Source organism: Leptopilina boulardi, unplaced genomic scaffold (genome assembly GCF_019393585.1).
Source record: "Leptopilina boulardi isolate dan_hultmark-lab unplaced genomic scaffold, ZJU_Lbou_2.1 LbouV2_30, whole genome shotgun sequence".
In the NCBI taxonomy this organism is placed as follows: Eukaryota; Metazoa; Arthropoda; class Insecta; order Hymenoptera; family Figitidae; genus Leptopilina; species Leptopilina boulardi.
Window position 1 is genome coordinate 2,872,753 of NW_026137863.1, and position 17,611 is coordinate 2,890,363.

Consider the following 17,611-nt stretch of genomic DNA (forward strand, 5'->3'; position numbering starts at 1 on the left):
ACCACACACATAGAGTAATTTACAAGGAAATAAATGCAACGCGTTCTTGATAATTCTGTCGCACACCAGATGCTAGACACGGAAGCATGGCTTCGCGGATGCTGAGGGCTTCTTTTCTTTAAACTATATAACTAAAGTGCGTGACTATAAATTAAACCCTTTCCAATCATTGGAAAAAAAAAATCTTTGAAATATTCTTGAAACTTAGAAATCAAAAAAATATATTTCAAAAAATACAGAAATTATATAGTATATTAAAAGCGAGGTGAAAAAAAAATAAAGAAAAAAAATTGAATATATAAGACTCGATAAGAGAATATAGTGAATTCTTTGCGCGATGACAAAGTGTTTCATCCTCAGTCATGCATTTGCTTGGGGGCATATATAATGTGAAGAGAAATTTCGCCCACGCTGCGAGAAAAGAAGAGTACATTTTCAAGCCACTGGTTTAACAGAACCAGAAAGAGAATGGTTTTTCTCAAGTGGGATGAGGTGGTGGTTGGGGAGGGGGGGGAGGCAAGAGATGGAAGACTGCCTGGTGCTTTTGCGAGTCGCGATTCTCGTGTATTCTTTGCGTTACTGCACACGACTTAATATGCATATACACAGCGAATGCCAACTGAGAGTCACACCCATCATAGATGGCCTACCTACCCTCTGTGGGTGGCGCTATGTTATCGTGAATAAATCGTGTCTTCAATAGTCCGCGAGGCTACTTATCGATTCCTATATTTGACCGCACATCAAGGGAAAAAAGATACCAAAAAAAAAACTGATTTTACCTTTTTTTCTGAATTCTAATTATCTGATGTCATTTTTTCAAAATGTTGGCTCCAATATGGCGGAAGATTTTTTAAAATTAAAAAAAAAATTACTTCAAAAGAAGAAATTATAAAATTTATTTTCTAAAAATACTTTTTCTAAATTCTACAATATTATTAAAGGCCAGAAAGACTAGATTAACATTTGGAAAAGAAAGATAGAGAGAGGGAGAGAGAGAGAGAGAAAGAGAGATTGTGGCGGTAAAAAGAGACCAGAAAGTCTAAAGACAAATGAGAATATAATTGCGCTATTATGCGTTAGCCTTCATAGAAACCGCAACGAAGAAGAATAGAAGAGACGATAAAAAACATCACGAATGTATCCAATGCCTTACCCTTCAGATCATACCTAACTGTTATTTTTCGCATTTCTCTCTATCATTAACACCGACGTAATTGCACAATTCCTAATCGTTCCAACCTTCATGTTTTTGATATTGTAGCAAATTTCACGTCACATTAGAAAGTCAAGAAACAATTATTCCGTATAGCTTCATTTTATACTTTATATAAATCAAAAATACATTATTTCCCATGAATCTCAAAAAACAAATTTCAATATATTTTTTTTCAAAACCAATAGAAATTGTTCTATATTGTATTTTTATAAATATAAAATACAATTGGAAATTTTTTTTATGTCCCTTATCCTTTAATATACTTAATATATATATATAAATATGCCATATGAAATATTAAAAAAAAAAAAATTAAAAAATTAATCAAAATTTGATAGTACTCACCTCCCTTGACGTTGGAGTCCCCAGGATGCAGGGGCTGTCCGAGCGGCGGGGCGCACTGGCCCACCGCTTGCTCGAGAGCTCGCTCTCCTCCTGAAACAAAATTTAGATATTCAAATTTAGATACCAAAGAAAAATGATTTTAAATCATTAAATAAATATTTAATTATATCAAATAAATAAATATAATTGTATCAAATAATTATTATTTCAGTCAATTAAATGATACTTATTGTATCAAGGTTACCGTGGTAACAATTACCAAGCAACGGTTTCTATAGCAACCGTTTTCATAGCAACCGTTACCATAGTAACCGGTACCATAGTAACCGTTACCACAGCAACCGTTACCATAGTAACTGGCACAAACGTAACTGGTACCATAGTAACCGGTACCATAGTAACCACTACCATAGTAACCGGTATCATAGTAACCGGTACCATAGTAATCGGTACCATAGTAACTGGTACCACAGTAACCGTTACCATAGTAACTGGCACCAACGTAACTGGTACCATAGTATCTAAATGGTACCATAGTAACCGGTACCATAGTAACTGGTACCACAGTAACTAAATGGCACCAATGTAACTGTTCCGAAGTAACTGGTACCAACTTAACAGGTACCATAGTAACTGGTACCATATAGTAACCGGTACCACAGTAATTAAATGGCACCAACGTAAATGGTACCATAGTAACCGGTACCATAGTAACTGGTACCATAGTAACTAAATGGCACCAATTTAACTATTCCGAAGTAACTGGTACCAACTTAACAGGTACCATATAGTAACCGGTACCATAATAACCGTTTCCATGGCAAACTATTTTTTATTATATAGAAACTAATTTTTGACCTGAATTTTAAAACAAAAGAAACAAAGACCTAAATTTTAAAAGACACAAAACCCTCGACGAAGGCGTTTTGCTAATTTTTTTTTTTATTGAAAAAAAGTACAATAATTATAAATCATGATCATCAATGTCGTCGTCTATATGATCAACGTAATAAACGTGTTTAAGAGTAGATCATGAAATCTTCTACATGGTATATATATATATTTAGAAGAGAGGGGCACATATAATGATAATGACGCAGGTGCGTTTGATTTTGCTTTGAAATAAATGCAAAAGGCCTTAAACGTGAGACGATCAGAGGTCATCGCTACAGTGGTCTTCCATTAAAACAGGCCAGTATCCTCTGTGCATCTATAGCAACAGCATGTTGCTTTTTCGCTACATGCGATTCGCACGTATTGCTGAGTAATGAACGGCCAACATTGCCAAGAAATCACGCATGAATGGTATACAACTCGCGTCTTTGATTATTAACGAGATTCAATAAAAAAAAAGTCACAAGTTACTGCGTGCGAATTTACGGATCTTGAAAAACTTCCTCCCATATATATATATATATTGCTTCTAAAAACGTATGTTATAGGGAAAAAAAAATTTTTTTTTCTTTTTAGATGGAAATAACGCAGTATTTTTAGAATATTAAAAAAAAATGAGCATAAAGAAAAGCGTGACTTCTATTTAAGGAAAGTCGATAAATGAGAGACTAAACTAAATTATATATACATCATTATTATTATGGTTATATCGTAAATTTTGAAATTTCTGTTCCTGAAAATGTGCGCGACATTTCTCTCAGGCCGCATGGCATCAAAAGTTTAGTTCCAACGACCGCTAGTGAACGTTAATGGATCAATTATCCAGCGCAATTTAAAATAAAGCGGTGTGTAACTTTATCGTTTAGCTTGAAAATCATGGCATGCAGTGTTGTGCTCCGGTGTCATGGAAAAAGGTAATTAAGACTCTCTACACACAAGTGTCAACGACTCGTACAAAAAAAAAATGAAAGAAGCAGGCTCAAAACGCCTTCATCTAGGGTTTCGTGTCTTTTAAAATTCAGGTCAAAAATTATTTTGTATATAATAAAATATAGTTTACCATGGCAACGGTTGCCATAGTAATGGTTGCTATAGTAAAATTTGTCCTGAAATCGGTTGCTATAGACATATTAAAACGGTTGCCATGGTAACGGTTACTATATGGTACCGATTATTATGGTAACGGTTACTATGGTAACGGTTACTATGGTACCGGTTACCATGGTACCGGTTACTTTATGGTATTGGTTACTTTTATGGTACCGGTTACTTTATGGTACCAGTTACCATGGTACTGGTTACTTTATGGTATCGGTTACTATGGTACTGATTACTTTATGGTACCGGTTACTATGGTAACGGTTACTATGGTAACGGTTACTATGGTACCAGTTACTATGGTACCGGTTACTATGGTAACGGTTACTATGGTACCGGTTACTTTATGGTACTGGTTACTTTTATGGTAGCGGTTACTTTATGGTACCTGTTACCATGGTACTGGTTACTTTATGGTACCGGTTATTATGGTACCAGTTATTTTATGGTACCGGTTGATATGGAAACGGATGTTATAGTAACTGTTACCATACAATAAAAGCAGCATCATCAGATAATTTTTCTCACAATACATTAAAATAATTTATATTCTTTCTCTATAAAAAAAATTTTAATTTCTTAAAACCTGTCTTTAAAGTCGACGCGTGATTCCCATTGAGGTTCTACATTAAAATTTGCATCGACTTTGACATACCCTTAAGAAAAAAATGAGATATCAAGAAAAAAAAACGGAATTTTTACTTTGAAAACTATTACATAGAAGTAAATTGTATTTACTCCCCTCAAAGACGTGAAAGTTTCCCGATATTGTGAGTGTTATTTGTACTGTACAACACGCGAGCCAAGTTATTATAATTATATGTCTATGACACAAGAGCCAGAGAGTTTGAAACGAACATGTTATAATTACTCTTTCCTTTCAGCTTTATAAAACGCGACCACCCGCATATTAAAATAATATACGAATTAAATATTCATTGTTTGTGCCGTCGAAAATTTATTTAAAAAAAAAAAACCCCGATTTTTATATTCAATTTTCTTTTTGTGCTATTCACTTCAAAAAAAAGTAATTAATACTTTCAAAATCAAACTTTTTATGTAAATAAAATTAAAATTCGATATGACATAAATTTTGTTGCTAATTTTTTACCGAATTTAACCACAACTAGAATAAAATTTGTTCCAGTTAATTTTATATACCATTTCGGAGTAAAAATTGTATTTTTTCGTGATATAAAATTATAATAGTAAAAAATAATTAATGAAATATAATTATTAAAAGCAAATAAATATTCTATTGGTTCGCGTGAAAATTCGAAAAGAGAAGAGCAATTTTAAATAATTCATGAACTCGGGAATTAATTAGCATTAATTATTCATACGTTAATATCCGGATCTGTTACAATTTATATAGAATTTTCAATAATAAATCAGAATTGTTCATCTCTCTCTCTCTATATATATATATCTATTAAAAAATCATGAATAAATTAAACTCATAACCTTCCAATGTTTTTTTAATTATCAAGACCAGGTGTACTATCTATATAAGAGAAAATTATTGGTTTATTACTTTGATTGCATATATATTCTATTATCCCTGTGTATTATTATTAACACACTGTTAAGTAATGCAGTTGCCAATATGTTACACTTTCTCTCAATTTACCATAATACGTTATTAAATTACACGCATGAAAACCAAATGTTCAAATCGTAATGCGTTATTATAATAAAAAGATTCTTCTGTATTTATAAAAAAAAAAGGAGAAGATTTATGAATTCTTCGCGTGTATAATAAATCATTTTAAAAAAATAAAACTATATTCTTCCGGCTTGGAATTATTATATTTGTTTTATTCTCTAAAAAAAATTCTAAATGATATAAAAAAAAAATTGATTTTCGAGAAAAAAATTCTTATAAATTAAACAAATCTGATTTCGAGAATATAATTTCTAAAACGAGGATATTCGAAAGCGTTGCGAAAATGGCGTGGTTCATTAATCGAGTATAACCTAATGAGACTAATCAAATATAACTCATCGCGGATTATATTAGAAAATGCATATCCATCAGACTTCCATTCATTCCCACGCCGATATATATACAAGTCATTAATGACGTTCAAAACTCCACCGCAATAATATATTCCAATAATTATGGAATTTTAACGCCCGCAAATTATATAAACTTGTCATTTATTAAGATTAAATTATTAAAATTAATCTCTCAATAAATTTCATAAATAATCTCTCAATAAAAAAAAAATTAAAAAAAAAAATAATTCCAACCAATCTGGAAAATTTTTAAATAAAAAATTTATGACCCATATTTCTAAATTAACCTAAATCTGTCGCAACTGAGTCTTGCGCACGCTTTTTTTTGTGTGCGTTTATTAATTAAATCAAAAGTGTAGGTTTTGTAACTTGTGCTTCCGCGAAATGAACAATCGCAAATGAGCAACAAGAGAGACGATCGACCGTTTTGTCGGATTCACAGTTGGACGCACACGAGTTTGTATTTGTGTGTCTGTAAACATATATATATATATATATATATATAATTACATTCGTTAAAATAACTCGAGATCGTTCTACCCGCGCTCTTTTCATTTATTTATATATATATACAAAAACAATTAATGTTTTAACTCTTTCTCAACACAGAAAACTTTAAGGCCGTAAAAGAGATGTTACCACAGGACATATCACTTCCTAAATGAGAATATCTTTCAAAATTTCTTCATTCGATGTTTAATAGAGTTGTTCAAAATATTATCAAATATTTATTGCCATTTAATTCCTTTCTTTAAAAGAATTTTAATTTTACAGAATTTTCATTTGTCCGAAATTATAATTGGCCGAACAAATAACCGTTAGAAAAATTATGCCGAAATCATTCTGACAATTCTTCGTTCGGCCATCTGTAATTTTGGACAAATGAAAATTCGTCATCTTAAAAATTCGTACAAATACAAATTCGGATAAATAAAAATTCGGACAAAAGAAAATTCGGATAAATTAAAATTCGGACAAATGAAAATTCGGAATCTTAAAAGTTCGTACAAATACAAATTCGGATAAATAAAAATTCGGACAAATGAAAATTCGGCATCTTAAAAATTCGTACAAATACAAATTCGGATAAATAAAAATTCGGCATCTTAAAAATTCGTACAAATACAAATTCGGATAAATAAAAATTCGGACAAATGAAAATTCGGCATCTTAAAAATTCGTACAAATACAAATTCGGATAAATAAAAATTCGGACAAAAGAAAATTCGGATAAATAAAAATTCGGACAAATAAAAATTCGGATAAATTAAAATTCGGTGAATTGGAATTTCTGTCATTTAAAAATTCGAATCACATAAAATTCGTTTGAATTTGGTAGCTAAAAATTTGGTTACATAAAAATTCATATAAAATTATTTCTAATAAAGTGCTTGAAAATAAAAATTCTAATGTTTTTTTTTTTTTTATGGGAAATTCATGCGCCTCTATAAAATAAAAAAAGGTAATAAATATCTAAATACATATGCTTAAAAATATAATACTGTGTTGATCTAGATCTGTAATAATGTGAAAAGTGATACGATAGGGAGATAGTAATGCAACATATGGGTGCAAACAATCACCTGGTTGTCAATTATAGTCCATATATAAAATCTCATTGAAATTCTGTTTGTAATACTTGATATGTCTATTCTGGAAAATCTAAGATTATTTATATGCACACACCTGAACACGAAGAACGTCTCTTGACGTTTTCGATTGGTATTCCCGTTTGTGCAACCAAGATCGACCTTATACCTATATAAAATCTTATATATATATATATATATATATATATGTGTATTCAACAACACGTGCCACGTATATAGTTGCACCAATACCGAGACACGTGGCAATTGAATTATTTAAATGTGTGAGTGTGACTCTTAGAGTTGCTCTCTCGCGATATTGCCATATATACAGCACAAGGAAGAACTTCTATATAATATATATAGTAAAATAAACTTTCACTGGGTGGAAAATTAAAACCTATTTACCCAACGGGCTTGTCTTTATATTTATAGCATTGATTCCAAGTTGCAAAATATTATGTCTTAAGCCACTGTGTCAATTGGTCAAATTTTGAAAAATCTTCCGCCATTTTCAATTTCAAAAATTAAAATGTTTTTTCATTTCGGAGAAAAACGAATAAAGTAAATTTTATTACTTTAAAAGTAAAACTTAAACTGTCCGCAGTTTCTGTCAATTTTTACTACAGAGATATAGTAAAATTTACTATTTCCAGAATAATTTTTACTAATTCAGAAGTAAATTTTACTATTCTCGGGGTAAATTTTACTATTTCTGAAGTAAAAAATTACCAGAAATATACGCAAAAACTGCGGAAAATTCGGGTTTTACTTTTAATGTAGTAAAAGTGACTTTATTCGTTTTTCCATTTTTCTCCGTATAATTAAAGAAAAAAAAACTGAACTTTTCTTTTAATTAAACGTCACAAGAGTTGATGAATCAAAAGATTAAAATCCATCTGGCCAGGTGTGTAAAATTTACTATATATTCATTCCAGTTTGAGAACAGGGCCTAAGGAAACGCATTATCGAATCACTTATACATAAGGGTATTAGATAAGCGAAGCGGCAGGCGCTTTATCGTACAGTTTCAGCGATAAGAAGAAGCCTCGACCACCCACCATGCCCCACGATTCTAATAGTTTCCAAACTAAATAAAATTAAAGAAACAAAATTTTCTTTTTTTTTATCAAAAACGCAATCGAAATAAATTTAAAAAAAATGTGATCATGTTTTTCTATTTTTAAAAAAATAGATTCTCAGAATCAATTGAAGTTTATGTGCGTAAGCATATTTAGAGGAAGAGATGATTGCCGCAAAGTAGAGAGAAGAAAAATTGGCATTAAAGAATTCTGGAGGTGAGAGAGCTATAAAATTGCGCGGAAGAGTGCAGAGTATATACAACACACACGCGTGATCGTGACTCACCGCGTGACCCATGACTTCCATTGCTTGATGAGCGCATGAAAAGAGTGGCAAACTTTCGAGTCGTGAGGCGCACACGAGAGCTGTGTAACATTCACAAAAAAAAAGAAGAAAAAAAAAAAATGAAAGAAGAGATGAATGAGTATACGACATTCAAACTATCGTGTTTTTGCTTTCATGAACCAGCACAAATTAGTGTCGTCTTTCGTAAAACTTGCGGCTAACGATCCTTTCAATTTAAAAGCATATATCCCAAGACATTACCAATTCGAGAGTTCAACTTTATACGCATCTCAACTATATATGCGACTTTCAAATTTGAAAGTATTCCTGGAAATTCCGATTTACTGTATATATATGATCAACTTTAGATATTCGAAATTTATGATTTTTTTTTCTATAAATAATTCACGTTTGAATTTTTTTTTTTTTGCATTTGATTGTATAATCTTTTACTAATTTGAGTTAATAAAAATTTTAGAGCAACCAAAATTTGGTTGGGCAAACAAAAAAAAATTTTTTTGGTTGGAATTTAAAAATGTTCAACCAAATAATTTTGTTGGCCTAACCAAATGTTTGGTTGAGTTAACTCTACGACTTTGTTTCAGCCAACCAAAATTTGGTTAATAACCAAAATTTTTACTAATTCTTTAGTTTTTTTTCAGAGCGTCACATATTCTAAATTTAACAATATAACATTTTAAATAGTAATATTATCAACATCAGGTATTAGAAAGAACATCAATCTTCAAAGGGGATAATTTATTAATAGAATTAAAAGTGAAAACTATTGAACCAGTAGCACGTGCGCCAATATTGTCTTGTTTTGTCAAAGTGGTTTAACAACCTACGCAAAGTTTTGAGTGCGAACACGTTTCTCCGATATTAATCACTATCAAAAAGATAGTAAATCACATATAAAGTTTTATCACATAAAAGAGATCGTGAACAATAATTTTTCCTACCAACAAAAAAAAAAAAAAAAAAAAAAACAAGGAAAAAATATACTAAACAACGATAAACATACCACCAAGTTAGACACTCATCATCATTACTTTCAGTATCCTATAAATTTTCTTAATTTATAGGAAGCAATAATTATATTCCATTACAAAAGTATAACATGTTTCGAAGTGATGAACGAAACTCAGTTTGCAAAATGGAAATTTTTTTTTTTCTATATCAACTCTCACATGAATATGTATTTGTATATTATCCACTATACCAAAGATGAAACAACCTACATGCCAGTGTTCTCTGCATGAATGCACGACTCCTGCACTTTTTAGTCCGACCTCCCTCTGAGACGAATGGCGAAACCATTGCTGAGTAAAAAAAAAAACGACAACGCTGACACTTTTTTTTTTATCACGAATGATCGTTATAAACCTACACTATTTTAGTATTTTACTTATAATTTGAAAAAAAAGTAAAATTATTAAAATACAAAATTTAACAAAGAAAATCAATAACAAAATAGTTTTTCTTTTCATAAGGTAGAAATAAAATAAAAAATTTTACAAAATTTCAAATTACGAAATATATAAATTTGAAAGTCGATTAAATTTAAAAGAAAAACATAAATAAAAGCACAGGTTTTTGCCAAATAAAGTGTTCGTTATATCTTGTGGGAGAAAAATTATATATGGAAAAAAATACGAAGGAGCTAGTTAAGGGGGATGAAGGTTAATAATCACGAACGAGCCTTATTTGAACCAGTAAATCAAAAGAGGTTTTTCCACTATAAAAGGTATCCCTCTCTCGCCTTTAAAATTAAATTAAATCAGTGATTGATTAAAACACAGAGTCCATAAAGCTCGCTAACGTGCGGCGCTTACCGAGAATCAAGAGAGAGAGAGAGAGAGAGAGAGAGAGAGAGAGAGAGAGAGAGACGCGGCACGCGTCTTCTGATCTAGGCAGCTGTTTTCTCACAAACTCAACAACGAGTATCTATATAGCTTTACGTGATTGTCATACAATATAGAGCGTGTTCCTTAAAGTATAGTTCATTTTTTAAAACAACCATATAACGAGTTTTAAACGAATCTGACTGATTTCGGAAAAAATTATCCGCCACATTGAAACAGATATTTTTAATGTTCAAAAACTAAAATCAGATTCTTAATCAGCGACTCCAAAAATCCTCGACTAACAAGTTTCCAAAACATTAGGCTACCTAAGTTCTAATTCCGTGAATTCCGTGATCTAATTTCTCGAAATCCGCGATCTACTTTCACTAAATTCGTGATCTAATTTCTCGGAATCCGTGATCTCATTACGCAAAACCTCTTATCTAATTTAATGGAATCCGTGATTTAATTACGCGAAATCCGTGACCTAATTTCTCAGAAGCCGCGATCTAATTACGCGAAAACCCTACTTTCGCTAAATTCATGCTCTAATTTCGCGAATCCTCTGATCTAATTTCACGGAATCCGTGATTCAATTGCGCGAAATCCGCGATTTACTTTCGCTAAAACCGTGATCGAATTACGCGTAAAACCTGATCTAATTTTGCGAAATACATGAACTAGTTTCGCGGAATCCGTGACTTACGTTTCCCAAATCTCCCGATCTAATTTCACAGAATCCGTGATTTAATTGCGCGAAATCCGTGACCTACATTCGCTAAATACGTGATCGAATTACGCATAAAACCTGATCTTATTTTGCGAAATGCATGACCTAGTTTCGCGGAATCCGTGACTTAGTTACCCAAATCTCCTGATCTAATTTCGCGATATCCGTGACCTATTTTCTCGGAATCCACGACCTACTTTCGCTAAATCCATGATCGAATTACGCGTAAAATTTGATCGAATTTTGTGAAATCCATGACTTAGTTTTGCGGAATTCGTGACTTAGTTTCCCAAATCTCCTGATCTAATTTCACGGAATCCGTGATTTAATTGCGCGAAATCCGCGATCTACTTTCACTAAATTCGTGATCTAATTTCTCGGAATCCGTGATCTAATTACGCAAAACCTCTTATCTAATTTAATGGAATTCGTGATTTAATTACGCGAAATCCGTGATCTGATTTCTCAGAATCCGTGACCTAATTTCTCAGAAGCCGCGATCTAATTACGCGAAAACCCTACTTTCCCTAAATTCATGATCTAATTTCGCGAATCCTCTGATCTAATTTCACGGAATCCGTGATTTAATTGCGCGAAATCCGCGATTTACTTTTACTAAATCCGTGATCGAATTACGCGTAAAACCTGATCTAATTTTGCGAAATCCATGACTTAGTTTCGCGGAATCCGTGACTTAGTTTCCCAAATCTCCTGGTCTAATTTCGTAAAATCCGCGACCCTGTTTCGCGAACCTCGTGATCTAATTTCGCGGAATCCGTGATCTAATAACGCGAATTCAGTGATCTACTTTCGGTAAATCCGTGATCTAATTACGCGAATTCAGTGATCTACTTTCGCCAAATCCGTGATCTAATTACGCGAAAACCGTGACCTAGTTTCGCGGAATCCGTGATCTAATAAAAAAAAATATATTGCTTATTATTGAAATACCAATTTCCGTGTTTATAATTCAATTTTCTATTATTTTTTTAATCGCATGTAAAATTGAACATTTTATCCGATAACGGAGTTTTGACTTGGGGCAATGTTTGTACACATAAATATACGCATCATATGCATATTTACCAGCAGCATCCGTGAGTATGACAGTTTCGTGTAACTCCCAACTCGCCGGACGATCAACTTTGACTTATTGCTCGTGAAGAAAATGACGCTCCTTTCCTTCTACTGAAATAAACTATACGCAACAATAGCTAAAGCGGAATAGAAATATGCGGTCTCTCTGGTATAAAGATAAGGAACCGTTTCTCAAAAGTTATGGATAAACTATACGTTGAATCGGTGACAAATCAAATTTCCTCTCCCTAGAGTCATGTAAAGAGATTTTTGACATACCTTTTCTTTACATACATGAAAAACTATTTCTCGATTATAAAATTTTTTTAGTCTTTTTATATATATATACATCTCAATCGCGCTATAAATAGAGTTGATTGATTTTATTCTTTCACGAGAGAAGAGTTCCCTTTGTCTTGAAAGAATAAGATAATGGCATAGAGAAGACTTCACTATTTCCAAATGTAAATTCACTTTCCTCTATAAAGATCGAGACAGAGAGAGAGAGAGAGAGACTATGAGAGCAGACATCGAAACTTAGACTTGACGCCACGTCCAGTAAGCCTCGGCGACGAACGTTTTGTCGCCAGTGATTGGCGTTTCAAAGGACAACCGCATACAATGCAATTACACCGGCCTTTAACCAACGAGAGGATTCAAAGCTTTTGCGCTTGAAAATACATTACGCGTGCCGATCTACCTTTTCTACGAGACATATAACGAATGGGCATAGTTTTTGTCTATTTTTATTTTTACACCAACAGAACCGTGAGATCGTTCCTCGTTACAGGGCCAAAGGTCACTCCTCAACAAATTTTTAACCAAATATTTCATTGAATTCCTCTCTCCTTTTTTTACATATCTGACTCTCCACGAGAAAAAGGGACTTTACGATAAAAAAAAATTTTTTAGGTTATGTTTCTGATTTTCAAGTAAAAGTACAAGAACTTTTATCAAGATATAACTATCACTAAACATAACCTAAAATTTCTGTACCATAATGTCCCTTTTCTCGTGAAGCGTCACATGTACGAAATATAACAATAATTTCTATGCCCTCTAAGACAATAAAAAAATGATTATTATTTTTTTTACTAATAATTTTAATAAATTAGAATTACCTAATCGAACATAATTTAATGTTACTATTTTAAATAGACTAATTTTATAATTAATTTTTATTTTATCGATAAAAGTTTAAACGAATCACTGATTAAAAACGTCAAGTTGAGTCTGAAGGACATAGAGGGGAAGCTGTCGGGATTTAACGCGTTGTCACACATAACGAAAAGAAGGTATATAAATGGCGGCAGCCTTTGTCTAGTTCGTTCGGTCGGACCTGTTCAAGTTTTCAACTCCTCAATCAATTTAATTACTCTTTCAAGCGCCCGTCAAGGAATTTATCAGAATTCAATGTCAAGGGAGCTTGTGGTGTGCGCGGCAATGCGAAAGAGGATATATCTTGGACCACTTGTCTCCTTTACGTTCAAACTAAATCACCTTAAGTGGGCACAAAATCACACTTGCCGCAAGAAAAATCCTTACACAAATAAAAGGACTATATTGTATATATATACACTTTTCGATACGAGATTCATTTTCTCAAATTTTATATATGTTTCATTAGAACGAAATTATAGATGAATATAAAATAAATAAAATTTAACAAAATTAAATAATTTAATAAAGAGCTAATAATTTTCAATAAATAAGAGAATAAAAAAAAAGAGCAACCAATGGGAGAAGAGAAAGACAAAGCAAAGAAGATATTTCAAACAAAGGAATTAAAAGAAACGAGAATCTTCAAAATAAAAAGGAAGTTAAAATAAAAAAGAAGTTACAAACAAAAAAAGAATCTTAAACAGGAGAATGAAGTTATAAAACAAAGAAGAAAATTAAAACAAAGAAAGTACAATGAAGAAGAATCTTAATAAACAAGAATGAAGGTAAAATACAGAAAAAACTAAAACAAAAATAGAAGCTAAAATAAGAAAGAATGTAACAGAAAAAAAAAACTAAAATAAATTTAAACAATCAGATAAATTAACCTAAAAATTGTAACGAAACCAAAATAACAGAAAAGATGAAACAAACATTTTTTCTGTATATAAAATAATATCCGATTGAATGGAAGTTGATTATCTTAAATTACAATGAGAAATGGGCTAAATGCAAGAGATTAAAATTAGTCATTTTTTTTATCTCCAGTAAGGAGATAAAGAAGATAATAAAAAGCGTATCTCCATTAATTTTGTGGACTCCCTGAGGTCAAGTAATGGACGCAATTATGACACAAATGGTCAAAGCAGGTGCACAGACTTAATCCTTTATCTGCGCCAAGTTCAGAAAACGTTTTTTTTTTTTTGGCGATTTACCGTTAGTAGTTGAGACGTGCGCGATAAAAGATAGAATGTTTACTACGTTTCGTTTACATACATATTTAATAAAAATAAAAAAAATTTAAATAATAAAATAATAATAATATATTATACATTAATTAAGAAAAAAAAATGATAAAATGAAAGGAAAGTTAGTGAAACTATCTCCGGAACGTATTAACTGATCGGACCATCCTCGAAGAGAAACCAATGACAGAGAAAGAGAAAAAGAAAAAAAAAAAGATGCCCTTCAATTGACGATTAAACAAGTTGCATTCAAAGACCCAACATCTTCAAACGTCCTTGTCAAGAATGATTCGGGAATCTTTTGAGAGACCTCATCTCTCTCTCTCTCCCTCCTTTTTTCTCTCTTTCTCTCTCAAGAAGCGCGCTCAATAAAACTAAAGTTCTCTTGGGCGGTCAGAAAATAATCTCGAATAATGGCAGCACTCAACAGCATCTCTTATCGAAGAAATCGTTTCTTCGAGATATCATTATACAACCATTTCAAAGATGCTACTTTCAACGTTACGCGTCCAATAACACGTGCGATTACGAGAATTCAAAAAAAAAACACACAAAAGACTCAACCCATCTTTTAATTATTATAGTTATGGCAAATGCACTTTAGAATGTTCTTTATATGATAATTTCAGTTTATTGAAGAATTAAATTAATTAGTCATTTGAATACAAATGAATTACTTTTCAAAAAGATTAGATCACTTTTATATGTATATATATAACTATATAAAACTTTTAAAGATTCTTTACAATTTTTAACGTGTTCATTAACTTCTATTATTACCACTTAACTGCCTGTAATAACTTTTATAATTATAAACTATTAATAACATTAGAGGAGAAATTATTATTAATAAAATTAGAGAAACTATTTAGTACAAGAAATTAGAACAGAAACTATTACAAAAAGTTATTTAAAAAAAAAAAGTATAGAAAAAGTATATTTTTCTGTACTGCTTTTATAATTTTGCTAATTACTGTGTGGAAAATTGTACTTTTCTGCACTGCTTTATAAGTTTGTTACATACTATGCAGAAAAGTATACTTTTCCGCACTGTTTTTTTATAACTTCGTCGCATATAATACAGAAAAGTATAAATTTCTGTACTGTTTTATAATTATGCTGCCTACTGTGTAGAAATTTATACTTTTCTGCACTGCTTGTAACTTTGCTGCCTACTGTGTAGAAATGTATACTTTTCTGCACTGATGTATAACTTTGCTGCATACTGTACAGAAATTAGAAATTATAGAGAAACTATTTAGTAGAAAATTTTTTTTAGAAAAATCAGAATTAAATCCTTTTTAATCCGAATCATCGTATTAATTGGAATCATAATAGTAAAATTGAAAATAAATTGAATTTTTCTATTCTAATTTTAGAATAAAGAAAACTACCGTTAGAAAATATATATATATATAATAACGACATCGATGGTGTTTGATTATCAACAGATGTTGGAGGAGAGTATAAAGTGTTATAAGATGAATAGCCCAAGTTATAACGAGGACGAAGAAGGCGTATATGTATATATTTGCAAACGTGACCTTTGAAATTTTCTACGATCGTTCTACGCTAACAACATTATATGCGCTCAACACCTGGAAAATCTAAGATTCACATTTATATGTATATATATTGCCAACCGCATCTGATTTAAGAATGTCGGCGCAAAAGCTTTTATTACAAACAGACAAAACACAATTTATGTGCGCATTCAATAAATAGAAGAAATCATTGCCATTTGCCAAACAGGAAGCTTTACTTCATATAAAACGTTGACACATCTTTCAAAATGAAAATACAATTGCACATACAAAAAAATAAAAGATGAGTGCATGTCGCAATCAAACGAGTTTATGTACACTTCACTTTATATATATGTTGTCAGCAAAAGAAACTCAATGAAAGAAAAAAAAATATCAAGAGAGAAAATAATATATATAAAAGAACATGGAAAAAAACACAACTTCACGAAAGACAAATGCTCGAAAAAATACGAGTATAGAAGAATATTCGCTATATGGCAAAATAACTAAATGGCGAAAGAAACATCTTTGGTATGTATATATATATAGGGAAACCAGAAAGAGAATAGGATAATAAAGATTAGCGGCATAGAGGTGTTCCCTTTATCGACAGAAACATCTGTCGCGAAGAACCCCGCTATCTTCTGTGTTTTCATCTCGTGACAAATATCACATTCATATGACAATGCATGCATTACAAAAAGCTTTTACAACTCGAGATTCAGGTATAGATTATTCTATACCTTATTATGGTTACTTTTTAATCTTGTATTACACTGAATGAAAATTGCTAATAACGTTACTAAAGTAAGGATTTTTTTCAATACCATAAATAATATTCAAATATTTCAATTCCAAATAGTGGTAACTAAATAACCAAGAGATTCTAATTGGAATTTATAAATATAAAAGATAATTAAATACAATAAATGGACCAAGGAGAAAAGAAGCTTGTACTACTTTGCTATAAATCACGATCTGAAAATATTTCAACTATAATCAAGATACGTTTCAAATAATAATCATTAATAAATTTATTATTCCACTCTATTATAATCATCAATAAACTTTTATTTTATGACTAAGTAACGGTGTTTTGTAATTCTCATAAAGAGCTTTTTTTCACTCTTTTCTTGATAATAATAATTAATACTCTCCTGCTAATAAAACGAACTTCTATCTTTACAATAGCACTACAACTAATTAGAAGTTTTACGCGTAAAAAAAATTTGTTTTATCTACAGGGTCTCTTGTGTGTTATCTACAAACTGCAGTTGTTTTTGTTACCATAGCAACCGGTATCATAGTAATCAGAACCATAACAACTGGTACCATATAGTAACCAGAACCATAACAACTGGTACCATATAGTAATCGGTACCATAACAACTGGTACCATATAGTAATCGGTACCATAGCAACTGGTATCATATAGTAACCGGAACAATAACTGGTATCATATAGTAACCGGAACAATAACTGGTACCATATAGT

The 17,611-nt window shown here is 31.3% G+C and overlaps 1 protein-coding gene across 1 annotated transcript in view; it reads right to left on the reverse strand.

The window, feature by feature from the left end:
- LOC127282379 (zinc finger protein with KRAB and SCAN domains 8-like) overlaps positions 1-17,611 on the reverse strand; it is a 248,757-nt gene that overhangs the window by 208,783 nt on the left and 22,363 nt on the right. The window contains exons 2-3 of the mRNA XM_051306566.1: positions 8,533-8,612; positions 1,565-1,654 (exon numbers count right to left, since the gene is read on the reverse strand). Of these exons, the coding sequence (XP_051162523.1) occupies positions 1,565-1,654; positions 8,533-8,612 (170 nt within the window). The remainder of the gene's footprint in view (positions 1-1,564; positions 1,655-8,532; positions 8,613-17,611) is intronic.